Source organism: Loa loa, assembly GCF_000183805.2.
Source record: "Loa loa unplaced genomic scaffold supercont3.18, whole genome shotgun sequence".
Taxonomy (NCBI): Eukaryota; Metazoa; Nematoda; class Chromadorea; order Rhabditida; family Onchocercidae; genus Loa; species Loa loa.
The window spans coordinates 389,712-417,457 of NW_018108198.1; the positions used below are offsets into that span (position 1 = coordinate 389,712).

The window sequence follows — 27,746 nt, forward strand, 5'->3', positions numbered from 1 at the left end:
GTACTGCATTTTACTTTCTTTTTCCTGTTTTTTCTTGTTGATCAAAATATTCAATATCGATTATTAAATCCTTATGTGTATGTTTTAAAAATGTATTGTCAAAATAAGGATGAAGCATATTTTTGGACGGTAGTAGAGAGAAAGGAAGAAGCTGATAGCGAAATAAATAACAAAGAAATAAAAACTTGGGTAAAAGGAAGTTATCGAGCGGTAAATAAAGTGAAATGTAAATCATCTAAAGATCCTTTGAACTGATCGAATTACGAAGGAAAAGAAAAATATTATGAGACAGGGTATTGGTGTTGCTGGTGTTTCCCACACAAATTCATGAAAATTTCTTCAGATGATTAGCCATGTCTGGTGAAAAGTTTCAGTTTCATACCATTTACTCTACCACTTCTTAACCGTATTAACAACAAATTTCAAGTGAAATTTCATGGAGAATGGCAGGCGATTATTCAGTTTAAAAATGGACAACCATCGGGCAGAACTTTATTCAACTTTTTGGCATCTTTGAAAGCCACCAGCTTTCCGTAAAATTGGAGATTTTGATAGCAACCGATCATTGATAGCACACCAATCTTGGAAGCTGACAATGCTGCAACAATAAGACATTATTTGGAGCACAAAAACTAATGTATCATCGTTCTATGAAACAATTCTTCCGGTTTACAGGATTAAAGTTGTTTTCCTCCTTCCATTTAATAAAAAATGAGTTGTGTACCACGTGAAGTAATAGATGAAAACAAACCAGTTACTCCGCCAACGTATATCGGCAAACTTCGGAAAAACTCTACTGATTTGGAGCTCATCTTCGACGGTAAGCGTTTCCGATGCTGAAATTTATTGCTTCATAACTGTATCGCTCTCATGATCTTTCACGTGGGAATTTTAAAAGTAAGATCACACATATTTCTCTAAACGATCAGTAGCGAAAGATCTGGAAACAAACTCCATCAACTGTGATGACAATCATATTTGAATGTGATATAGAAAGGGTGACATTATGCCAAGTGCCATCACACAGATCTTTTTTAAAAACGTGCTTCAGATCGCGACATTCATTGTTGCATACGAGTTCGAAGGTCATCTGAAATAGTTGCCCAGAAATACTCTTCCATCAAAACCGAATGACGACGTTTCAAGTTACATATATAGATCAAATAATTGTATTTATAAATTATATGGAGGTAAAGCAAGAGTACCATATTAGCTGAAAAGAAATAACACAGCTTTCCTAAACCGCTTTATGTGAATTACGCGGTTGTCACAGTTGCATCTCTACATCCGTCTACATCACAATCTCTACATGCGATTGCTGTCATCATGACATATTTACAAAAAAAAAAGAAAAAAAATAACCAAGCCATTTTTAAGATAAATAGCAATTCGTGTGTTTTCTGGATATTTGTTCGTCACCAAACCGAAGATGAATCCATCTTTTACAGCAGGTCGGAACTGCATCGAAATTTGAATATTTCGGAGTTGACGAAGAGACTTTAATGATCCTGTAATAAGTAATTCTTAAGCTTAATTGATGACTTTCGTCCGTTAAAATTTTGCATGGTGAATTTAAAGTGGAGAAGTCCACAAGATAGAGAGATAATGAAACTAAACAATCATTGGCGATATTTTACAGGTTTCCAATCACACATTCTTAGAAATTTGAGAATTGACATATACTGAATATATCATGCTGATATGACGAATGAGATGTTAATCTCATTACTCGAGGGTAACATACCAAACGTCATATATCCGCCTTCGTGAATGTATGCTGAATTGGAAGCAACGATGCATGGTAAAACACGACGACTTTTTTCAAATAAGTCTTGTTGAACGTCGTTTACTTCAAAATTTCTGAAACGAGATGCATTCTAATATTTTGCTACGTCAAATTACTTATACTCGTTGTATGCTAAACTTAATCCTCACTAAGTTTGCGGTCAAAGTTCAAATATTACCTCCAGTTTTCATGAATATTATCAACTCACTAATGATGCCCTCATTCAATTCACTTTAAATTGTCAATTACACAGATTTCAAACTTGAGTCCTACGCATTAAAAGAAAAATCCTTTAAAAGCGCTAAGTAAGCTTATTTTTATTTTCAATTAAGGAAGTCACAAGAGAAAAAATCGTAAACCTGATACATCCAGAAAATGAGGGTATTGTTAAATTGAATTGTTTCCGGTGTCTTGAAATGACTCCACCTACATACATTCGTTTACGCATCATTTTCAGATTTGGGACATTTTTCATGTACTGCGCCGGATTGCGATCTACCTTGAATAACTCGATTTTTTTTATTTCGACAAATGCCATAAGCAACTTTCTTGGAAACCTTTGCAGAAGCTATCACATTCAGTACCGAGAAGTGTACAGTATGGAATAAAATGACAGCGCTGTTGCGAAATGCACTATAAAAGAAGTAGAAAGTACCTTGAGCAAAATTTCTTGTCCTTGCTTTAACATACTAATATCATGCCATTTTCCATCATTCAGTTTGTTCGATTTGTACATCAGAGTTTTTGGTTCTTTACGTCCTCGAACCTAAAATTCTTTCATGGTTTTATGAATAACACCTTCCTTCTCCAAATTTATTCTTTCATGGTTTTATGAGTAACACCTTCCTTCTCTTCTTCAAATTTCCTTGAGTTTAATTAGTGAAATCCTAGAATTCATACCTGAAGTTGCAGCAATCCACTGATCATATTTAAGAAGAAATAATGGGTATAATTGCTATAATTTGCCCAAATCCACAACATCCCGTTTGGTAATACTGTACGGAATGCAAATTCGATTTTGAATCTTGAAATATTTCACAATACAATATACCTATGTATTATTTGCGATAAAATTATTCATTCACAATCAATCTCGTGCCGGCTTTTGGACCGGATATCCCAGGAATAGAGTATGAAAACGGACTTACTGGTTGACATCCAAATTATCTTCCTCGAAGTTCAATCTTGAGTGGCTCGCTTCCGCTATGCCAAATTGTGCTGCACCCTCGCCATCATTCTTAGCTAACAGATCTGGACCGCACTGCAATTTTTTTTTTAATTTGAAGTTTCAACAATTCTGGTAAAATAACTAAATAGATTTAAGCTACAAACCTACCGAGTCAATTTGCATCTAAAATGATATAAAAGAACCTTTCGCTTTGACTTCTCAGCGAATTTGTCAAAAAAGTTACCTTTTCCGGACCTAAATATGTTAAACTGGCCAAATCAGTAGCATCATCAACATCATCATCGTCGTCTTTTTTTTCCGTCAATTCGATTAGAGTTCCGGCAGTAGGAATGGCAATGGAAGTTCTAGCAGTTGTCGTTACTGTGGAATGCTTCAAATCAATTGATTCTGATTCTTCTGGCTTGTTAATGGCTTCTCTGATATTCACTGGATTTGTTTTGACTGATCCTGCATTTCAGGAAATTACTCAAAAAATTTCGTGCAGGTCTGTTCATGCAGTGAAATGATAAGTGTTTGTACTATTAAATGTGATTGAAGATTATTCGAATTAAGAGAGATCAAAGTTTCGTTATTTCAATATCAAAAAGTAATAAACTGGAACGATGGCTATAAAAAAGGCTAGAAAATAATATATTTGCAAAAGAAGCAAAATGATAACGCATTCGCATAGAAGCGCTGTAAGATGGAGTTGGATACTCCATTTCCTATTTTTCATCACAGCATGCGACATCAAGTTATTTGATGCTACCTGATGGGATGTGTCCCAAGGAAAAGTGGCTAAGCTTATTTATATTGCTGTGCACACTGAAGAAATACAGAAAGCATTTGTGCCACCTATTATTCCCCATATTATGTCTATATTCCGCCATGTTAAGTAAATTTCTTAATACAACTTGAATGAACAGTAATATCTCCTAAACCTTTTATTATCGATATTCCTTCCCACCCTGTCTATCACTGATATGGTTGAAGTGCAATGATTGCTATTAAAAAAGTGATAAGGTGCAAAGGCGCTTTGTGATAGTGCATTCTGTATTTGTAAAAAGATAGTCGTTATCATATCACATCACATCAATATCACTATTATTACCATCCGCATATAGGCGTTCGGTTTTGCTGATCAATGTCGGCTCTGTTAGATGCAAGGAAAGTTTCGATGCTTTCCGATTGAAAGCATTTTGTTCGTCTGCTTGCAATGCCTCCACATCTGCTCTCCGTTCTACAGAAAGTTCGACAAACACACAAATTTAGTGTAAAAGAATAATTTCTACGGGTGAAAACATTTCCTGCACAAATTCTCAGTAAAGATACATACATAATAGATTGGAGAAATAGAAAGTGATTTTAAGTTTAACATTTAGTATTCTAACCAATGGATGATTTTTAATCTTCATGATTACTTCAATTATTTGAATTAGCAATAAGATTGAATAGCTTAACCTGAAGCAAAACAGAAAGAGAAAAAAGGTCAACTGATATCAAATTAACTAGTATAAATGCGACAAAAGCAAAAAAAAAGGCCCCACTATTAATTAAGTTACTCTTTTTAAACGTTCATAAAAGTGCGAGAAAGCACCTTAGTACACTCTAACTTGATTCTTTAATTTGAATGGAAAGTGAACTTGTTCTGCAATTATCAAATACCCAACCAATCTCTGGAATCTTGAACAATTGGTAATATTTTCAAGCAGTTTATCAAACGTGAATGGCCTAGAGTAGAGATTCATAGAATGCTGTAATGAGTCTTGTACAACATAAGATGAAAGCTTAACTAGATTTGTTACCTGATTTCTGTAATGAGAAAATTTGTTCCACTGAGCAGGTACCAATTATGGCGATGTGCGCTTCCGGTATAATTGGAACAAGTCTGTAATTGGTTTTGCTATACAGCTTTTGTTGCAAGAATAAAAAATGTTCAATGAAGAGATAATGAGTTAAGATTCGGCATAAACGCACATCATTATCACTTCTTCAACTAAATCAAATAAAATTTTGCATACATCTAAGATTAACATCGATCACTCTACCGTATACTGATTATCAAATCGCATGGTTATTTAGTACAGTATGTCATTTGATAGAGAGAAGAATGCATGTTTAAGATGATAACGTTTAGGCTTTTATCAGCAGTGATAACTTCTACCAATTAATTCTTATGCTCTTAAATCATTGATGGTTCCTTTCCCTTTGAATAGTAGAAAAAAAAAAAAAAAAACAAAGGAATAAAGTAACCGATAATTAACAAAAAGATTCGATACACATCCAATCATAGATTCGGCGATTGGCATTTCATTAGCTGATGGCTTTATCCCATCTGGGAATCCACCAATGAACAACTGTGATAATGTAGTTCCTATAGTATTCTGTTCGCCAAGAGTACCAGATGCTATTTCTCGATCATCAACTCGAAGTCGAACTCTATACAAACATCATTTCATTAACTTTTACCATTTTTCTAAGCCGATGTTTTAATGTAGTTTGTGATATGCACATAATATCTCATTATCAGCATAGTTCTTGCAATGGAATCATTTACCTCTTCCTATTATCAAAACTAAAGAGGACATATCATACCGGATACGGTGGAGTACGGACTGGTATCCTTAGCATCCCCAGAATACTAATCTCAGCCAGTCCATTTGAAGTTAAAGCTATTCTTGACGAATATTTTGAAACTAACAATGTTTCGGAACGAGTGAAAAAGATGGAGTGAAGCTGTCCATCGTTGTAGGTCACTTCAGATCTCAATGTGAGCACTTTACTTTTCTGTGATGAATCGGTGCCGAGATGTACAACCAAGTAGCCGCGGTACAGGTAAAATGCCAGGTATCCCTGATTAACAGCATTTCTGAGCTATCAGGAATCGTCTTTTATTTAAATGAAGACTGAATTTTCTATAGCCTTCCAAAAATGCCGACAGATTTGAAGAATTATCTTAATGAAAACAATCAAGATGACTTTAAGTGGTAGATTTAAAAGTAGAAAAATAATGAAAACTAACGGTCCCAAAAGAATCCCTAATTTTTCGACGTTTTCTGAAAGTTTCCAGTTCACTTGACTGGAACAACAATGTAGCATTGGCAGTCTTTGTGCGAAATGCAAATGCGAACCTAAAAAGAACTGGAAATCAGCGTTTCTTATGCCGTATTTAGTTCATATTTAGTTCATTTATTTGATTTCAAGTTCCATTTTTCTCATCATTTTAGGGATTTCATAAAGAAAAAAGTCAAAATTTTTAACAATCGCAACGAATAATTTGGTGAAAGCGACACACGTGGAATTATTGCTGAGTTGAATTCCTTGAATGACCAGATAACCTGGACGACTGAAGCCAACCACTCTATCAGTTGGTTCCAACCTTTCACCATTTCTAAAATTACATCCACGCAACTTACGTTGTGAACGTATTGGATTGTCAAGATCTAGTTCTGCAACCTGAAATTGATGATTATGGCAGTCAGGTTAAAATGTTTTGCAACGCATACAAGCGCATGACATCAATTAGAATCAGTAATTCAGGAGACAACTACAGAATATGTTGCAGTCAAAAATATTTACTAATTAAAGTCCGTTAGACATTTTTCTGAATAACGGTTAGATTCATTTCAATATTTTTAAGCTGGAGAACCAAAAACCAAAAGTTTGGAGTTTAAAGTTATGAGTGGATAAAAGTTAAACGCAGGGAACAAAAAAAAGTACTTGGGAGGGTCGGACTGATTGAATGCAGCCAAAAAATCCACTCCAGTGGATATCGAAATGCTGGAAGGGAGTAATATTGAAGCCTGGTGGGACGCCACCCACAAAATGATCATCGCCGTTAATATTTAGTCTTGCATTTTGACCAAGTATCGTTGCAGAATTACGATCGCTTTCGTTATCGACCTGAAAATTTTGCGGTCACCAAGAACTACACATTTCGAAAGTGGACCCTTTTATCTTCTCTGTTATCTTGCTAGGATTATCACGGAAATTGTCATATTCATGGGTCAAAATTGATAATCTAAGTATTGCAGTATGTTTGATAACTTAATTTACAAGTTGACAGGAAGCTTAACTTCCTTTGAGTTGAATAACAAAAATCAAAAAAAAAAACAACCTGCAAATGTATTTTTTCATAGTTCCTAATGACACGAACAGTGTGTGAGCGTCCATCGGCGTACGATGATTTCTTGGATTTGACGATTGCATATGAATCATCGCCAAGATTAATCTAAATATCATTCTTCAATGATCAAAGTAAATCGATCCAATGCAGTAAATTACAAAGAACTTTCTCTCTATTTGTTGATTATCTCAGAACAATTAAGGACTGACAATTGATTATAGAGCAATGTTGATATGACAGCTAATTTCCTCTTTGTAAATTTTCTCATCACGTAAATGCAGATAGCTGAGACATTGATTTGAAACTAAACGAGACAAGATTTCAATTAATAGAGAAGCAGAGAAAAAAGGACGGGTAAATTGATAAGAAATAAAGTACCCTGAAAAGGACATGTCCATCACGTAATTCCAAACAGATGAAATCTCCATTTTCTCGATTGCCACGGAAATATAGCAAACCATCTGGTGAATAAGCTGATAAGATCACTGTTATTTGCGCTCCACTTGGCCGTTCTGTCGAGGGAAGATGAATTTGTGCAAAACCGTCACTAAAAGGCAAATTAATTAGGATCGCTTTTTGCGACAATAAAATTATCATTCCATTATATTAAAAAATTGTTTATGTCTATATATGTGCTTCGTGAGTATGTCATGTGTATATATACAATAGCGTAATTTGTGCTAAATGAATTTTCGAACAGGAAACTTGCCGGAAAAAATAACCGGTAGCTTGACTTTCTGGTGCAGCGAAATCTCCTTCGCAAACTTTGCTACTTTTTGCAAATGCCCAAAGCGGCAAAGTTTCACCGTCAACAGTAAATTCACCAATGGTACCCAGGAACTTATTAGTTGCCAAACCCAAATCCTGCGAAAGTTTTGCATCGATACCAAACTGAATCAGCGTTTCACCATGTACCGTATTGAAAATGATGCTATCATCCTCGTCCGGATGACCCACTGATACGGCAGTCGGTTCACCAACCGTTCGTTCACCTTCACCACTTATTGTATGATGCAATGCCACAGTCAGCTTCACTGAATTTCCAATCCTAGAAAACAGTGAATCAAGAGTGATGCTTACTTTCTCAACAATGGTTTACCTTTGTTGAAGGACATGTGTAAGTTAGTAATCCATTTTATTAGCTGACAGAAATGAAAGAGAAACGGAACAAATTTGCCAGAAGAGGTCAGCTCACCTTTCTAATACTATATGGTACCAGGCACTTCTGTCACTTGGCGCGATATAATTGATGGTATGGGTATTGGTAGCCATTCGTGTACCGGAACCGATATTCCACTGTACAACGATACGTCGATCTCTTAGTTCCATTGCGATATACTCTGATTGCTGAGTACGCTTAGTCATTGTTTTTGTCAAGAACAGCAACGAATCCGGAACATTCCGTAAAGGACGGTATTTGATAGTAAATAAGTTAGTTGGAGCCAGATGTGCGGGTGAGATAAAAGCACGGCGGCAATCACCTTTTTCATCGGATTTCAACGAAATTCGGATCTGTAGCGAACAAACTATTTGAAATTTGCTTATATCGATATTTTCTTTCACCATTAGGAAATTATTAGCAGTAAAGCAAAACAAATTCAACTGGCGAATGTTTAACAAACGGAAAATTTGCACAAGCGTTAAAAATAATGAAAAGTAAGATATTTGTTGTAAGCGTAAAGATTATGACATCGGACTAATACTCATCGAGAATAGAACTTTACTCACGCGTGAGGCTTTCTCTCGTGCTTCTTTGATTTTTTCCTGCAATAATTTAATCTGTTCCCCCAAAACATTGATCCGTCTTGAATCTTTATCTGTTTGCTTCTTCACTTCAGAAACTTTTTTCATCGCTTCCTGTGCTCCTTGATTAGCTTTACGTACTAAAATTTGCAACTTTAAAACTAAAGCAATAGTTCATAGTCTGAACCGCGAAGAGTTAGTGGTCAAAAGCTTGAAATAAATAATCTTAAGTCATGAACGCCTGATAAGAGTACTGCAAATTTAAAGTGATGAATCGTAGATCTTCATTAATTTTTACATATTGAAATGTCAAGAAGTATAAAACATAGGAAATTTTCAAAGTTCTTGAAAAATTGAGAAATGAATTCGTTAATGATTTCGCAACCTCAGACACGACATTTTCTTGCAGATTCCTTACAACAAAAGTTTTACGATGTACAACAGTTTAAAACTTACCATCATTGGTGACATTTCGGATGCCCTCACCAGCAAAACCTTTCAGCTTCGAAACAGCACTGCTCATTGTATCAATTTCAACAGATATTTCCTGCATTTTCTGATGTATACTTTCGGCCCGTTTTTCCGCATCATCAGCTACACTGATCAATCCAGTCATTCGGTCGTGTTGGTCATCGAATGACTGATACTGTTCACCTGAATTTCGAATTATTATAATTAGGAAAACGGAGGTTCACGGATAAGTCACCTAGAAGTTGAAAAATTGGTAATTGACGACTGAGACTTAAGATATCTGACTTTTACTTCCTTTGACCTTATAGAAGCGAAATACGTTTACCGTTGCTTAATTCTTTTGAACGGAGAAAGTACGAAATTTTAGAATGATAGTCCAAACTTACTTATCGCTAGTTTTCGTTTCACTGAATTCTGCAATGTTTCCTTCATTTCACTTGCCACTATATTGGTTGCCAAGTGTTCGTTTTCCAAATCTTTCAAGCTAAGTTCATCGGCTTGTCCCTTAATAACCATACTGCGATTCTTAGTCTGCAGCGCCATGTTAACCATTGAGATCTCAGATTTCGGATCGGCATCAGCAAATGCAAACTCCGCAGCTTTCTTCGCCCCTTCTGCTGCTTTGCTGGCATTCCGTAAAGCTTCCACAATTTCCTTGTAAGCATTGGATGCTCGAAGTGGATCTGCTGCGGCATTCTTCGTATCCGCAAAAGAGCTAAATTAATGAGACTTCATGCATATATGCTAATATTGAATAGTAATCTGAAAAAAAAAAACATGAAAAAAAGATTCAAAACTTAGTTACTCATGTAAGATGAAATATTCCTAAAAGAACTGTTATTTTTTACTTTCGCAATTTTTGTGCCTCATCCTCCAGCTTTGCTGCGTGATGTTCGCTTTTTTTTACATACTCTTCACGATATTCATCCAGAAGTTGCCCATATCTGTCTGCTTCATTGCGGCATTTTTTCGTCATTTCATCTACTTGCGGTAATAGCGTTTCATTGATGAGCTGAAAATAAAAGCTCCAAGTATTTAGTAATGGGGGAAATCAAAACCACTAATTCGAGTATTTTGTACGGGAAGAACCGAAAATTTTCGGAACAACAGCACATGACATTCGACATCCGAAGCATCAGCTGGAATTTTCGTATTCCTGAGAAAAAATTTTGAATAGGCGATAGTTCTTCAAGGCTGTTTAATTCTCACCTATACATTTTTTAAAATTATCATAGCAGATGCGCTTGGTTCTAAACATATTGCGAGCAAAGACCTTGAAATCATCGAACATTGTCAAAATTTTTTCTGTCTTCGCTGTCGACACTTTGTTTTCTGCTTCACTTAGTTCATCGATTGCTTTAGTTAATAATTCACTGATATTCGCTTTTACGGCATTAAATCGATCCACCCGTTTCGCTATTATAATTGCTACTTTATCAGAGGATATGGTATCCTGACGCGCTCTATCCCAAATGGTATCTCGATAACTGTGCAACCACTGTCCAAAGACATCCAGTTGTTCTCGCAACTCAACGAATGAGGTATGGTTCAACATACGTGATGTTATCAGCTTCATCAAGTCTTGAGATTTCCTGCAATACTCTGCTGCTCAGGCATCCCCAATGGATAAGAAGGGCTATTTGCACATTACCTTGATTATCTGAAGAGATTCAAAATGTAGAAATGCACACAGTTTCTTTCCCAGTTTTTCAGTTTTTCTTTTAAAATTGTTTTACAATGTCTTTTTATGACTTCCAAATATATTCAACACAAGCATATTTTATGTCTTTCTAAATGATGCAATAAGCTTTTCTTGAAAATATCATTTGAAAATCAAGCAATAAATTGATAAAACATTTCAGAATAACTAACTCGAAATCGGTATTTCCACGATTGTAACGTTTCTCGATGTAGATTCCACGTTCTTTCATTGCGTTCACATAAGTATTTGCTTCCTGAATCCAAATACTGATCTTTGAGCTGTCCTGTTTCCCAAATCCGTAATTTATGTAATGTCGTAGCTGACTGATGACCTCACGAAGAATTTTGTCCTGTTCTCGAACTCTCGCTGATAATCCTTCAGTTTTGGTAGTGCTTTTTTGCAAGGAATTTTTGGACTTGTTAGTTCGTTCCAGCAAAAATTTCGTTTGCTCTATCAGTCCGTTAACTTCGTTTAAGAAGTTATCATCCACGCCAATGTCAGTTTTATCTTTATCTTCTCCGACAGAATTTTCCAAATGTAGCGAATCCAAAGTTAAATACAAATCTGAAACAAACGATTGGCTAATGGTTTTCGTGTTCGGGACCTTTACGACAAATAATCGATCTTAAAGATTATGCATGGAGGTCAGAGCACAAAATTAAGACTTTTTGAGACGGCGATTTAGACACTTCTGCCTTGCTCCCAAAGCAATCCAACACATTAGACAGTATTTATAGAAACATACCTTTTGTTGTATTACTTATCCGAGCAACGCGTTTCCATGGGACCGGTCTTAAACTTGTGAAATTCTGTTGTTCCATAATTTCTTCTAATTCATCCATTTCTTTCATTAAATCACGGGTACAGCCTTGATCGCATGAGGTGCAGACACCACTAATGAATGCATGCCGATCTTTGCATAAGGAGCAATCTCGACCGGATAAACCTGGTCGACATTCACACTGGCCTGTCTTCTAAATGAAAGGTACATTTTTGAAGATAGAAGTTAGCAAATTATCAGTTAATTAATGTTGAATGAAACACGTTGCGTAATATACTCTGTCAGTGTACAACGCTTTTTTCAAAATTTGAAAAAAATTGCTCCTTCAATCTTTATGAATAATGCGGTAATATTTTCAAAAAAAGAAATGATGACAAGCTTGCCTGATTGCAAATTCCATGAACCGAACCGTGCTGATGACATGCGCATTCCTTACACATACCGCCCACTGCATTCGGATTACCGTAGTACCCAGTCAGGCAGTTTTCACAGTACTGACCTATATATCCAGGTTTACAAGCATCACACATGTATCCTCGGCCATAACCTACTGCTAAGCAGGTGTCACTAAAGCTATTGTCCGGCAACGGACATGCACATTTCGTGCATGCATTTGCGCCACCAACCAATGCGTCTCCTTGATAGCCTGGCTTGCAACGTTCACAGTAATCACCGTATGTATTATGCTCACAATTCTGAAACAATCAGTATTTTTCACAATGACAAATGATGGCGCATGCTATGAAAATACAAAGATTAATAACTTCAGTGAATTTTGAAATATTTATGATTCATTGACCACTAGTACTCTTTCAACCTCTGTAATTTTCAACAATAATTTGATGAGGTATATGTCTTACAGTGCATCTGCAAGTTTCTGCTTCACATGTTGTTGAATGCCCATTGCATGCACATTGCTCTGTTCCTCCCACTAATGCTAAATCATCTGGACTATTCAAGAAATCAGACTGCCTTTTCCGACAATAACCTTCCGCTGGATCTTGGCATGAATTACCAGCGTAACCCTGAGGACATTCACATAGCTCCACACCAATTGCTACTAAATTTGAAGCATCGGTGGCATTTTCCCATACTGCTACATCCATACTTATTTCATTGATAGAAGCTGTATCGCCCCTGAAATCTATTTATTCTCGTATTAGTGGTTCTGACTTAAATCTCATGTAGCAGAGCTGATATGGTAAAGCTGATATCGTATATTTTCATCTTGCTGAAAGTAATAAATGGAATTTTACGAAAAATTAACGTGGATGGGTAGTTGTATGTAGCTCTGATGTAGATGCCTTGGAGATTTTGCAAGGCGATCATTAGCTGCTTGCGTGTTACTGGCACGTCAGGACTCAAACGTGAACGCCACTGACTTTCATGCAAACGAATTTTGTAGCGTCCCAATTGGTTCACTTCGTCAGAAGTATGTTCCAGAATGATGCGATGATTGCCGACCTGTTTGTTGGATAAGTTTGATATCAACTACAGCGTACAAGGATGATTCGAATTTTGAATCAAAATTTAATTAAGATTATTCAAATTCCTCCCCTCGTTTCTTTTATCCTCGGTTCTATCAATAAAGAAACAGCAGATAAAAACGAGATTTACCAAGATAATTTGCGGGAAGAAACGGAAGTGCTGTGGATCAGGTGCCACATTGGTGACACCGCGATAGTTATCATCATTTTTGATTGTAAAACGAATAAACCCGTTATAGGATGCCGTTCGATCACCCAACAAACTCGGTGGAAGAGGCCTGAAATTCATATCTTTTATCTAACGCATAAGCAAACCAGAATCTAGAGAACTGTCCCCTCATTTCCTACTTTCATTTTTACATGTTTTATGAATTTGCAGAAATAGTTTCCAATCAAAGTTCGAAAAAGAAGCCATTCAAATTTTTTGTTCTTCAAAACTTTCGCATTTGAACGATGGCCCCCTACAGCAAATCACTTTGTCCTACGAACTGATATCAAAATATTTTCCAAACATACCAGTATAGAGGCGTAATGTCTGTCGGATAACTGTTGTATATCGGTGGATGCTCTCTAAGCACATTTAGATTATGTTTACGTGTATAATATTTCCATGGTTCTGAGAATATTACCTTAATTGAAGAGAAATTGAAAATTTTCAAACATGATTTTTGTACCAAAAAAATTTAGTATCAAATTTGCTACACCAGTAATTTTCATCATTAAATAAATCATATTTCTCAATCCAATAAAAACATAAAAGGTCTTATTAAAATACGTATTGAATGCGAAAAAAAAAAAAAAACTAGCCGCGTTGCAGAAGTTGCTGTTACCTGACGATCAGGTGCATAAATCTGTTGCCATACTAGATTGCTTTGCACGCAGAAATTGGTACGATTAAAGCAAAAGCAATCGGTGCAACCGTATAAATTGCTTTTCTCTAGACTAAAGCTATATGCGTCGCAGCTATCACATTTCAATCCTATCACATTCTTCTGGAATATATTTGCCATATAGTCTAATAAACACATCTTCAAGTTATAAAGAAGATTTAACCTTAACAGACTCTAATAAACTGAACGAAGCATATGAAATACACACTACCTTGCAGCTGCACTGTCCAATCTCATCACAGAGACAAGCACCATCTTTACAAGTTGTTGGATCAGTTCCCAATAGATCACAGTTACATAGTTCGCACTGCGGGAAATTAAAATGTCCATGAATGCATCGATCGCATTTTAGACCAACAAAACCCACTCGACAATGGCACTGAAAACAATGGATACACAGCAATATTTTCCACTCAGATGCTTAATGTACCAGTTAACAGTTGCTTCACCTGTCCATTCTCCGGATTGCAATTCGGTCCATCAGCTCCGATACCGGAACAATCACAGAGCGTACAACCATTCAATGGATCGTAATTCCAAGCATTATTGGAACAGTTTTCACACATTTCACCGATGGTGTTACGTGGGCAGATACACTCTCCAGTTGTTGAGTGGCAGATATGACCAGGTGCTGGACAAACACGACATTCTGCAGAAAAGAAAAATAGACTTGGAATTGGTACCAATCAAGACATTGTAAATAGTTTGAGTTGTGGTGTGAATGCTTGGATTTTAAGATCATTTAAATTCGAAATAGGAAAGTGGAAAAAAACATTGAATTTTATTTTGCTTGACCATAATCAAGCATCAGACGCGCAATGAAAACATAAAAAAGTAAATAACCTTTACATCCATTTGAATCTAATCCAAAATGATTCGGGGCGCATTTGTCACACTTCAACCCAATAACTCCAGATTTGCAAGCACACTGACCTGTATGTGTATCACATTGGATGCCTTCCGAACCTAATGGATCGCAAGCGCATACCTGATAATTTTTACTGAAGTAAAAATACTAAGAAGCCTATAAAAGTACAAAATGAATATGGGAACCGCAAAACTTGGGCTTGAATAAAGGAGGGAAAACATAAACATTTCTGGAAAACAGTATCACCTTACCTGGCATCCCAGCCCGCTAGTTATATTAAAATAACCATCCGCACATTTTTCACACATTTTGCCTTTGACATTTTCGCGACATTCACATTTTCCCGTGACATTATCACAACGGCCATCATCTACCGCACCGAAGGAATTACAATGACAAAATTGACAGCCATTCTCGGAAAAATTAAAATAACTTGCTCTGCACATGTCACATTGCTTCCCAAATACTCCTGTCTTGCAAGCACACTGAAAAAGTTTTATCTAAACCTTTGCCCACATGAAGTGCAGATAAAAACTATGATTTTCCTGGCTTATTGGTGTGCCATCTAAATCGCTCTATTGGGAAAGATTTATGATGAGGAGATTTCTGTCATTTTATCTGCTAATCATGTTATTTTTTGGGTCAAATTGCTAGTCTTCTTAAGTGTACAGTATGCACAGTGTTTTCTTGGCTCATTTGAAGCTTTTCATTCCTATCCTAGTCTTCTACACTACACAGTTGTGGCCAATTTACATAAAGCAAGACATTCAGATCAAATTCTTACTAATCTTTAACACCTCAAGTTATTTCATACTTTATTTGAATTGGTAATAAATAGGATTTGCTCCATATATATTTCAAACAATGAAAAAGACGGACTTGGCCGGATACTTCATCACATTCACTGCTAAAGGAACCGGTCATATTGCAATTACATGCAGGGCACTTGTTTTCAATGTCACCATGTCCATCCTGAAAAATAATTTGTAAACTTTGTTAAGCCAGGTCAAAGTTCCTCCAGCTTTTAAGCCTTACAACTTTGTTCCTATTATCTCAAATTTACCTTACATCGATTGCACTGCATACCCACATAATTATTATGACAGTCACAAACGCCAGTTGATTTGTTGCACGTGGCGGAACGAGCACCTTTAGGGTGACATCCGCAAGGTCGACAAGACTTATCCTTCGGATTACCCCAGTGATTCTCCTTGCATTCTTCACAGTGATCACCAGCTGTGTTATAGATGCATTTCAAACATTTCCCTGTTTTCCGATCACAGTTCCCAATAGCCATTGGATCGATATTACCGTTACAATCACAAAGTTCGCAAGTACCATTCTCTGTCAGTGGATCTCCAAAGAAACCATCAGCACAACTGCAAAATTTCGTTCTTTTCAGTTCATGTTAAAAAGTTAAAAATTTATTTATTTTTTATTAATTAACCTCTTGCAAAATTCCATGAAATCGAGTTTGCATCGACAAATGCAAGGAACTGGAAGAAACTCTTATCCATCAAACTTTAGCAGTGATCACATAAAAACCACCAAAAGTTTACATTTCACACTTATTGCCATCGTAACCGTGATCACAAGCCGTGCAAACGTACGCGTCCTCACCATAAGCTGCAGCACCTCCAACAATAAGCTGCGTTAGGCTACACATTGCAGAATGACTGTTCTCGATAGTTGGACATGCACATGGACGACATTGACCAAGTTCGCCACCCAGAGATGGATTTCCATAGTGTCCAGGTAAACACTGATGACACCGACGGCCAGTTGTATTATGCTGAAATCGTACTTGATTCTTTATCATTATCATTATTATAAATAATAAAAGGAAGAAATGGACAAGTGAAATTAAAGTGAAATTTTGAATGGAACTACAAGGATGAGCTATCGCTGCATAGCATCGCAGTAAAGGTAACAAATACTACAGAAAGAAAACAGTGACAGAAAAAGATGACAAACAAAGGACGAAAACAAAGTTGACATTACTTCCATACATTGTCCATGAAAACATTTAGACATGTTAGGACAAAGGGAAATTAACAACCTTTTCGTCATCGAATAACAACAAAATTTTCAACTATTTCATAAATTTTTGATAAATCATTTGCTGTGTAAACTAAATGAAATCATTCATTGTCTTTATTTTTCGTAATTAATCGAGTTCCAATACTACTTACTTGACAGTTTATACAATCACCCGTGAAGGGATCACATTCAAAGGAGTGCCCTTCACAATTACATTTCTCGCAACGACCATCGAACAGTTGATTATTTACCCTGCGATATCCCAATGTACAGCGCTGTAAGAAAAAGTTATGTGCTAAGGGTTTCTGGAAAAATGTGTAATATAAACAAGACAGTGGTATTTTATGTGAAAATGTGAGAAATCCATTCACTATGTAGATTACTTACTTCACAACTGTTGCCAGCGTAATATTCGGGACACTGACATATTTCAACGCCACGCATCAGGGCATTGAACATTTGCGATGGTCTCAATAGTTCTTCTGTACCATCGGCTGTACTTTTGAGTTCAATTGCTGTGTCCAGCTTTAGTCCATAAATACTATAAAAAGATAATAAAGAAATAACTTGAATGAGAACACAAAAACGTATACAACTATAAACATATCATTCAAGATAATCACTCTTTATAAACTTTCACCGATAAGTTTGCTGAATACACAATGCTATCGATAACATTAGACGTAGTGAAATGATTTGATTATGACAAGCTACCTTGATTGTATTTGTTGCTTGTTATACATAGCTCGTATCATCATTGTGTTAACATCAGCCAAAACACGCATCATTTCATGCTTATCAGTAAGCGTACGCATATGCGAATTATGCCATCCGCTACCTTCTCTCATAACTATCTGAATGCTGATATTCTCTCTCGGGAAGAAGTTTTGTCGACTATAGTATTCCAATTTTATGCCATTACCCTGAAAGTAAGTCTGTTTGGTAAGTCTTCAAGTGTAAACAAACGAAAGCACGTAAATAATGGCGTTATACTTATAATATCTTGAAATACAATCCTAATTTATATCCTTTGCTTTTCATCTAAATTCTTTCGCTTTTTTCACACTCCTACACCACCCGAAGAAATCCCGAGAAAATCCTTGTAAACATCAAAAAAAAAGAAACAGCCCAACAAACTGACCATGGAAATTAATAGCAGAAAAGTAATTATTTAATCTAACCAACTTCTATAATAACATCAGGAATAGATGTTTCTTCGCCATCACCCATTGGTACGAAATATACAAAATATTGCAAAATTCCACCGTAACTGTTCAGCTGAAATTGCGAAGTAAATTTTATTTGCTATTAATTTTGCCCGATACTTCCTGATATTCAAGTGTAAACAAGCGAAAGCATGTAAATAATGGTGATTATTTACGTGTAACGTCATCAAACACAACTAGCTCTCAGATGAAATTAACTTCGTACATTTTAGCTTAAGAGGAATAAATTTTAGTTTGATAATTATTTACTACCAGGCATATCCTGTGGAAAACGAACCTAGCGAACTTCAATCAGAATTTACTGGAGAAGACAACATACCAGATTCCCATTAAATTCCTTCGGTGCTTTCCAATAATATAATTCATTGTTTTTGTATTCGCTGTTGGTGTACATCAATACTTCACTTTCTGACTTCGGTGTGACCAATTTTTCACCTGACAAATCCGTTAACATCCAACTTGTAGTACTCCGAATCTGTAAAATCACAAGCCTCATTTTATCGAACAGATCGTTAAATAAACAGGGAAAGATTAACGAATTCAATGAAATGTAATATTTGGGAGCAATTGATAAGTCATATCAAAAAGTTACTAAGAGAAAAAAAAAATAGAAGTTGCAGCCTTAAGCAAGAAGAATACAGTGATCCTTGATCTATTACTACTTTTAGAGGATATGTAAATATGTAAAAAAAAAATAAAAAACAAATATGTAAATATGTAATAAAAAATAAAAAATAAATATGTAAATATGTAAAAAAAAATATAAAAAAAAGAAAAATAAATATGTAAATGAAAATTTAAATTTAAAAAAAGAAAAAAAACGAAAATAGGCTTCAAACACAAGACAATTAGTATATGGACATTTCCGCTCCACTCATTCTTTAGAAGTTCTCGGAATATTAGAATATTAATAAGTCGTATGTACCTCTCCACGATTCCATTGCTTTTCACGGCATTCTTTGCTAAGACCAAAACAGAAACAAGGTTGACAACCTTTTGGATTTTTCATGTCCAGATTTATGGTACCTTCCTGCAAATTTTATGCAAATGAGCGTGTAGAAATTGTTTTTTTTAAATCTTTGACCACTGGCCTTTAACTTTGTTCGCTGTCTTCCTACTTCTGATAATTTCTCAGGTAATTATTGTTTATTATATTTAATAGTAATACTGCAAATGAGAAAATTACCAGTTTCAAAATCTTCCCGAGCAAACTTGCTTGAGTTGTCTAAGAAAGTTTGTTGTTGCCTAAGTTTGTTACTTTTTGATTCTGTGACGAATTTTGCAATTGATAGTGCTGAGTGGGAGACCCGACCCAAATCCTTAGCCTCAGCTAGCCCAATTACAAATTTAACGAACTGATAGATAAAGATGGAATTGTGCGTATGGTTCTATGAGTTGATTTTGAGACTGAAAAAATATTAGAAAATATAGGAAAGGTTAGAAAGTTGAAACGGACCTTGCATCGATCACAATAAAGACCTTCTACATTTGGCTTGCAAATACACTGTTCCTCCTCACACGTGTTAAAATTTAGAGAACCAGCTCGATTACAAGGGCACGGTTCGCACTTCGGATAATTCCGGTATCCCGGTGCACAAACATCGCATCGACGCCCACCAAATCCCGGTTTGCAGATACAGTCGCCCGGTTTCTGTATACGAATTTCTTACAACAAAAATTTGAATTCAAAATGTATTAGTCCGAGTGCAAAACCTACTATTATCAACAACTTACTGGATGAATTACTGCCATTCGTTTCCTCTGGTCTGATAAATTCATTTTTGTTTGATAAGTTGATACTGGCAACTTACTTGATCACCATCTGCGCTGGTCTCGTCCCGAACGCAGTTATTATGTTCGGAACCAATCGGGTCACAATCGCAGGGTCGACATGCATCTTCTCGATAGTGGGTGACACCCGAAGGTCGGAAGTATGTCCATAAGCAACGTTCACAGTTTATTCCATCAGTGTTGTGCTGGAATTAAGGCGGATATTTAGTGAAATGTCCCTAATATTAATTTTGAAACCAATGAAGTAAGTTATATTATTGAAGAAGAAATGCCGAAACGATAAAGGACTCACTTTACAAGCAACACACCTCCCACCACCTTCGAAGATACCTTCCGGAGTAACGCTTAAACCTAGTCGTTCCACTTCTTCATCGTATTCGCAATGAGTCGCGTGGTTAAAACATTGACAGGCTAAATTAAAGAAGAAATTAAAAACACCATTAGATTTAATTTCCAGATGCGGGTGTAAAATGAACATACGTTGGCAAATATTAGGACGGGATTGCGTTCCTTGACGCCACGGAAGTTGGTTGAACAGTGGACAACACTTGCTGCAAGATTCACCGCACGTGTTATGACGACATTCACAACGTGATTGCTGGAAGTCAGAGATTAGGTAGTTAAAACTTATTAACATCTAAGCAGAAGTTAGCAAAGGTTGAATACATTATATCCTTCTTTTTTTTAATTAAGCAACTGACTCCTTCCATTAGTGCACTGACTAATGATTACACACAAAATCACAATATTGGACACTAAATTATCAGCAAGTGCTCAATGAAAGTGTTACCCCGGTGACCGGATCAGGTGGACAACTTTCTGCATGTCCATGACAAATGCATTGCCCTCCGATACTAATATCTTTGATGGCATAGAAGTAACGTCTTGTGACCGAGAGATCCAATCTATTGCTCTTGTCACGACGATTAATGATCATCAAATCGGCGTTTAGTGTTCGTAAACTCATCAAGCGAAGACGTACATAACGAGCTCGAGTAAACTGCTGAAGTAGCAATCTATTTTTCAACAACTACATTAATTTCATTTGAAAAAGCATTAAGCGATATAATAATGCTTTTTTTTCAAAAGATTTCAATTTCAAAATAGTTTACGCTACCTGTAAGGTTTCAGACGCAGCTTCGGCAGATGGTCGTCCATTCACGAGGGACGTATAAATCTCACCATTTTCTAACGGGTCAAGTTTTGAATAGTATGATGTACATATTACCTGTAAATTCAAAAATGTCATGATTTAAAATCAGCCAAAATAGGGCATTTTGCTGAAGACTTAATGATTTAAACCTGAAATACGTATCTTCTGATTCACAAATTATATTGAGAGATTAAATACAATTCCATTGTTTTTTGGTTTAAACAACTTTAACGATTAAATTAACCTCATCATCTCGTGTAAATCTTGGTACACCAGTGGTTGCTGGTACATTGAATTGTCGCAAACATTCAGCATCACTGACTGCGTAATATTGCCAAGGTTGATAGTTAATACCATCAAGTGATTTCTCCAATACCCAGGTTCCAGGTCGAGGTGCAATCGCACTTTTTACAATTACATAAGCCACTTGGTATTCCTTTAACTTTGTTTTTTTCTTGCTTGTCTAACTGTCCAACTAATTTTGTTTCTTACTTTATCTAATGAATATTTTGATGGATCCAGCACATACCTATTTATATTATTGGTACTCTTATCATTCAGAAATTAATTATCCCTTCCAATCATTGTGTTTTTTTAAATGTTGGAGAAAAAAGAAATAATTGTAACATCCTTGGTGATGCTGCATTACATTTCAACTTCAAATTTCATTCCTAGCCTCTGTATGTGTGAGCCATTCATAAGGGATCGTCAGGTCAGATGATGGAAATAAATCAAACTTGTCTCAGGTCAATGGTGATATTGACCCGCTCAAAATCAAGCCCATTAGCTAACGATGGACTTTGCCACCAGCGTCGAGTACCGTCAATTGCAAATTCAATTGGATGACGCTTTCTGACATCGTTAGCATCACAAACGTCACATTGCGGTTGCCTACAAATAATTTCAGGCAATATAACTAAAACAAGACATAGAAATTTACCACTGAGAGTTAAGAAAGACATAAAAAAGGTGAAAAAGTACTCCGGGATCACTCGGGAATCGAAAGAGATATATATATATTCCTCTGGAATTTGGTAAACATTGTAAGGTAGCTTTTTTTTTCTGTTCAATACAAAGACTTTATATTTATGAGATTGAACCTGTTGAAAACATGCTCTACTAATTTGCAGTAAATTTCACGATGGTGTTGGCCACAGGTAGCATCTGCATAGATAAGTGCATTTGTTGCCAAATTGAAAATTGTCGGGAAGAGACCATGCTCTGTACAGTTTTATTATTAAAACATAGAGAAGGAGAGAAGTTTGTCATTTCTTTTTAATCGTATTTCTATATATCCAAACATATTATACTGACATTGTATTAATGAACAGGCATAAGCTTACGTCCTTCCGTAATGACAAATTCCTGATAATTGTCATATTCTTGCTCTGCTCTTTCCGCATCACCAAAATATGTTGTTAAGATGGCAGCGATCACAAGAAAATAGGCTGAAGAGCCCATTGCACTCTCCTACTTTTATGGTTTTTCGGAAAGCAAACTGCTGTTCTGAATATACAATCACTATAACATATAAATTTCATTCATGACTATATCTTCCTCTCCATCACAATTACCGTAATATTTCCAACGTAATGAAGTTTAATGAAAAAATGTAACAAGATAATTAGTTAAGGATGTAAGGTTAAAGGTGAAAGTTAAAGTACATCTGGTGAATGTTTCATTTGTTCGTCAAAGATATTTCCACTTTTTGTTGGTAAATAAATAGCTTAGCTTGTTAACTTAAGCAAATAAAATTTTTGTCAGCCTGTTGAACAAATAAAAAAAATTTTAATTTAACAAATAAAAAGCTTTATGAACAAATTTTAGAAATATGAAATAAAATGGTGAGCTGTTATATATGTAAACTTGTGCGACAACACGAAGACATTAGTCATCTCAAATTGTATGCACCGTTGCAAGAAAGCAATGAATGCACCTGATGGAATGCGATGCGCAATGTGACAGCACACAAGACGCCACCACAATATGTATTGTGATGATAGCTTTGTGTATAAGTGTTCGTTCACTTATCACCTAAGAGAATTACGATTCAAAAGTAAAATTCTAATTAATTCGAAGGATGGTTTTGCAAAATGATTCATCACACTACGATGAAGATAGTAAATGACAGTGCTAAAATCTGTTCGTCATTTTAAGATCGAATAATGCAAATCAGCGAGAGTCTTACTAACAGATGAGACAAAAAGATTTTCATGACTGACATCGGAAGCTTTCTTCTCAAATATTTGTTATCATGCTGATAATTGAATGTTAGCATGTTATGGTGGAGATTAATTAAAGCCACAGAGTAATAATTTGGCGTAATCGATTGAACAATAAATGGGATTCATGCAATGATTCATAGCGTGAATAATGTGTGCCGTATCGTTTATATTAACTATCGAGATCCGAATCGTGACGATGATTCATGATGGGAAGAAACTGAGTGCTCACTGCCATAATGACCATTAGAATAAAAGGAAGCCTATTCACTAAACGAGTTAAATTTGTAGATTCTGTCTCCCAAACATTCCACTGCATTGCGCTAGTTAAGCTTGACAAACCGGTAACTCATTTGTTACCGATCTTTTTGATGGGAGTAATCTTTATGCTACAAGTAAAAAAGACGGAATACTTTGGATCAGAAAAGGAAACGACAATTTTGAATGCTATGTGAAAGCGTTCAGAATTAGAAGAATGTTTACAAAGAAGTATGGAAAATAGAGATTTGAAAATAATAATAAGTTTAATAGTGCAGTAAAGTAAAAGTACTCAGATTCGCTATTGGCATAATTGGTTTTAAAATCTGGGAAGTAACAATTAGTTGTGGAAAATGATTGTCTCTTCTGCGATTGATCAATTGTCGATAATTATCTTCGACTGTTCTTCAAGTGAAACAGATACTTCTCCAGAAAAAAAAAATTGCACTGTCAAAGACCGAATGAGATAATTGAATACGACATTGAGTATTACACAACACTATCATCGATCGACTTACTGATCACTGTTGAAAAAGCCCGTGTTTGGAGGGAGAATTCAAGTGAACAGCGCAAACAATTTATTGGAAATTCATTCATATAATCGAATTCCATACGAGTGATGAAGTATATTGTGGTGTATATGGTGCACACGAAGAGAAAGATCTGTTATGGAAGTGGGAAATGACACATACCTTCATATTGCAGGTGATTAATTAGGTTAAGGAAAGCGCAATAAATGGAGACACTTGCTATAGCACAAATGGTACGTAAAGATGACATACGGAGAAACAAACAGACGGACCAGAAGACATACACACTCGATCTCTACTTGATGTGACAAGATGAAGGAGAACAAGGCCTTCGAGACGAATCGCTGTTGGAATGCTGAGACGTGCTGTAAGTATTCCTTGCCGATCATTTCTCCAAACTATCACTCCACAAAAAAATTAACATTGAACAACGTAATCGTGCTTCTGTATTCACTCTTCCCTTCTTCTTCAGCTCTCTATATCGGCGTATACATAAATAAGTACACCAACCAATATTTAATTCGCTCACTGCCTCCAAATGATTTAGTTCTATTTAATCAGAATGAAAATAAAAAGAGAAAGGAAAAAAAGACAACCAATTTCCTCGATCTACGACTATATCTATTCTTAAAGTATTCCAAGTTAACGGGAATTAAATGGGAGTGTACGTTTACGCCAACAGCATCTTAAAACCTACAATTCGATAAACTTTTCGTTTTTTCTTCAGTCAGCCTCTGTTTTACGAGTATCGTGGCATAAATTTATTCAAATATCTTGTTAAAACTATTTCAGCGACATAAGGACCTGCAGCTTAAAGCTTGCCCAGAAAAACAAAGAAATACATGGAACGAACAAATGCAAAGTAACAAATGAACAAGCAAATAAACTGGTTAGGAATAAACGCAATGGGAGACAAAAAATGTTCCTCAAGGTACACTATTTGGAAGTGACCCTAATGAACAGATAAGAAGTTTGGATTTTGAAATGCAAATGAATTTCAAGATCTCAAAATACTATGTATCATAACAAGACCCAGTACAAAAACATTCAATGGTTAGATCTCACAATTCAATTGTAAGACTCAGGGGACAGTGGTCGCTTCCCTTGACTGAACAGAGAATATCACACTCCTTTACTTTATTCATAATTCGTTCACTAACCACAAAATAATCGAGCCTGAAAATTACAAACTTTTGAAGAAATTCCAGTAGAAGTTAGCACCATTTTACCACATCAGGATTTATAGTAGAGCAAATTAACAAATATGATAGAATAATTACTCGAATTTCTTAGGAAAAGACAAATTAAAATAAACACAATGGAAAAAGATGCACCTCCAACCGACATTCTTTTCTCTAGCGTTGCGCATGTTCGACCAAAATGTATAAACACCTTCTTTTTCTGGATTTAATCTGCGAAAAACATCCACAAACCCTTTAATGAAATGTTTTAAACATGGAAATTAATTAGAAAATTGAAGAACTTGTTTTAAGATAATCCTAATACTAAGACAATAAATACCGGCGTCAAGCAACCGAGTAAAATCATTCCGTTCCTGATCCGTGAATCCAGCTGTCTTGTTATAATTGGTTTTCGGATTCGCCAAGTCTAAATGTAAAATATTGGAGCAAATATATGATATTCGTTATCATTTCGGATTATTGAAAATGTTCGAATCACCCACCAATTTCCTGATGCGCAACGTTTAGGTCTCCAACATACACAATAGGTTTATTTAAATCAAGTTTTTTAATAAAACTGAAGTAGCAGTCATCCCAAAACTTTCGTTTGTCAAGGTTCACTAGACCACGTCCACTATTCGGAACATAAGCGTTAATAAGGTAATAATTCTCATATTCAGCAATAATAATCCGTCCTTTACCATTCCCATCCAGACCAGACTTAGATTTGTCATCAAAAGTATATGTTACCTGAAAACAGTATATACAGAAAAAAGGTAATAATAATGATAGGCAAGGAAATTATGCGTTGATAGAATCCTTTTTTCAAATACAAAATAGACCGCACAATTCTACCTTTATCGGCTCCTCTTTTGTAAGTAATAATACACCGCCGTGTCCAGACTTTTCAGAAGTATTCAAGAAACTGTAGTAACCATTTTGCAATTCATTTGGAACTTCCACACATTTTGTTTCTTGTAGAGCAACAATATCCGGATTCTCTTTAACCAAAATTGAGTGGCCATCCTTCTAAAGATAAGCAAATTCAAAATGACAATTTAAAATTGAGTGCCCACCCTACAGTATTTTTTCTGAGATATCAACTGCATTCTTCAAACTAAAGCTAAGCAACAGAAATTATATGCAAACGGTGAGTCAGCATTTAAGCTTAAATAATAGGGTCGGAAGAACCAAATATGAATAACTGCTTACACCATTCCTGGAAATTTTGTAAATAAAATTAACCTTAATCCATGCCCTGAGACCAGCAACATTCCAGCTGATAATTTTGATTTCTCTGCCACTTTTTCCAACTTTCTTCTTCTTTCTCTCCATTACACGTTTCTCACTCCCCATTTTTATGTGCTCATCGGTCACATCTTCCTTATCATTGCTAGCATTCTTGAATGCTTCCTCCTTATCATCTCTCCTTCTCTTCTTCATTCTTCCGTGCTTTCCAAGCATTCTATAAACAAGTAATGCATGCAGCATGTCAAGCAGTGGTGTCTTACTTGATGAGCTGACATAGAGGTGGCGTCGTGGATCGGTGGGAAACGAAAAGTTAAGAACATCCCGGCAATTTCTCCACATCCCGAAATTCATAGCCAAGCCTTAGAAATGAACGTGGATAGAACAAAATGTCGCCTGCTCCTAGGCAAGCCAAGACAAACTATCCTTAGATATATCCTTCCCGAAAGCCATCACAGGTTCGCCTCTCTTCTCCCTGCACGTCTAATCTCGCCCACAAACCCAATCACGTTAGCGATCCGGATCTAAACCCGCCTAGAATAAACATGGCAGTTGTGTTGGGAATGCTCCTACTCTGCTCAATGTGTGGTAGGCGGAATCTTCCAGATATTTCATCGGGTTCATTGATGTCTTGCTTCATGAAATCTTTTTTGGCTGTTCGCCTAGCAAGATGATCTAATTACCTTGTTGGCATGATTGCCTTGTGATACTTGGGATCATAGTACCACATCATTGGAGAATACTGATGAAAAGTACTAAGAAATATACGATTGTCGAAGAGTTCCTAGCTAATAATCAAAAGAAAAAATTCAAAATAGTGCATATTTCAGATGCCGCTGACTAGGCGTGCGATCTCACCGGTTAACGTAAGCCTTCATCGTTTGCCATCTTCGATACAGCACGATGAGTTGGAATGCGTTGCCAATGGTACTCTAGCAAATCTAATTCGACAACTGAGTTCGTTAAGTCGACATGCTGAGCATATTTTCGGCGAAGTTTATCACGAGGCCGTGAAATTGGATCATAAAACAAATACTTTATCGCAAAGGATTGAAAGATTGACGCACAAGGTGGC

General features: G+C 36.0%; 3 protein-coding genes across 3 annotated transcripts; 1 reads left to right on the forward strand and 2 right to left on the reverse strand.

Moving 5' to 3' along the window:
* Positions 1 to 404: 404 nt before the first annotated feature.
* On the reverse strand, positions 405 to 22,693 carry LOAG_01359 (laminin alpha 1 chain; the record flags this gene model as incomplete). Its single annotated transcript, XM_020445718.1, has 57 exons — positions 405 to 598; positions 752 to 836; positions 953 to 1,090; positions 1,363 to 1,508; positions 1,745 to 1,860; positions 2,146 to 2,285; positions 2,442 to 2,552; positions 2,687 to 2,810; positions 2,935 to 3,047; positions 3,199 to 3,422; positions 4,066 to 4,194; positions 4,760 to 4,842; positions 5,208 to 5,393; positions 5,656 to 5,807; positions 5,977 to 6,085; positions 6,250 to 6,410; positions 6,675 to 6,857; positions 7,072 to 7,185; positions 7,459 to 7,627; positions 7,790 to 8,128; positions 8,276 to 8,592; positions 8,809 to 8,963; positions 9,280 to 9,477; positions 9,681 to 10,009; positions 10,143 to 10,306; positions 10,568 to 10,886; positions 11,167 to 11,560; positions 11,742 to 11,970; positions 12,182 to 12,472; positions 12,638 to 12,914; positions 13,045 to 13,241; positions 13,395 to 13,542; positions 13,781 to 13,893; positions 14,095 to 14,256; positions 14,366 to 14,533; positions 14,604 to 14,803; positions 14,998 to 15,142; positions 15,274 to 15,507; positions 15,902 to 15,994; positions 16,086 to 16,401; positions 16,582 to 16,814; positions 17,215 to 17,337; positions 17,450 to 17,603; positions 17,777 to 17,985; positions 18,248 to 18,340; positions 18,608 to 18,763; positions 19,214 to 19,318; positions 19,745 to 19,939; positions 20,100 to 20,264; positions 20,372 to 20,490; positions 20,560 to 20,677; positions 20,870 to 21,082; positions 21,197 to 21,307; positions 21,477 to 21,668; positions 21,970 to 22,123; positions 22,333 to 22,453; positions 22,576 to 22,693. The coding sequence occupies 57 exons, from the start codon at positions 22,691 to 22,693 to the stop codon at positions 459 to 461; spliced, it is 9,990 nt and encodes a 3,329-aa protein (XP_020303852.1). The 3' UTR covers positions 405 to 458.
* A 2,297-nt stretch (positions 22,694 to 24,990) lies between these two features.
* LOAG_01360 (exodeoxyribonuclease III) lies at positions 24,991 to 26,894 on the reverse strand. The gene is made up of 6 exons (XM_003136899.2): positions 26,669 to 26,894; positions 26,279 to 26,452; positions 25,927 to 26,173; positions 25,764 to 25,850; positions 25,577 to 25,676; positions 24,991 to 25,418 (listed from the first exon to the last, which is right to left on the reverse strand). The coding sequence occupies exons 1-6, from the start codon at positions 26,885 to 26,887 to the stop codon at positions 25,304 to 25,306; spliced, it is 942 nt and encodes a 313-aa protein (XP_003136947.2). The 5' UTR covers positions 26,888 to 26,894; the 3' UTR covers positions 24,991 to 25,303.
* Positions 26,895 to 27,501: 607 nt separating this feature from the next.
* LOAG_01361 (hypothetical protein) lies at positions 27,502 to 27,741 on the forward strand (the record flags this gene model as incomplete). The annotated part of the gene is made up of 1 exon (XM_003136900.1): positions 27,502 to 27,741. A coding segment is annotated over one exon (240 nt), but the record flags the coding sequence as incomplete, so codon positions are not given.
* Between the last annotated feature and the right edge of the window lie 5 nt (positions 27,742 to 27,746).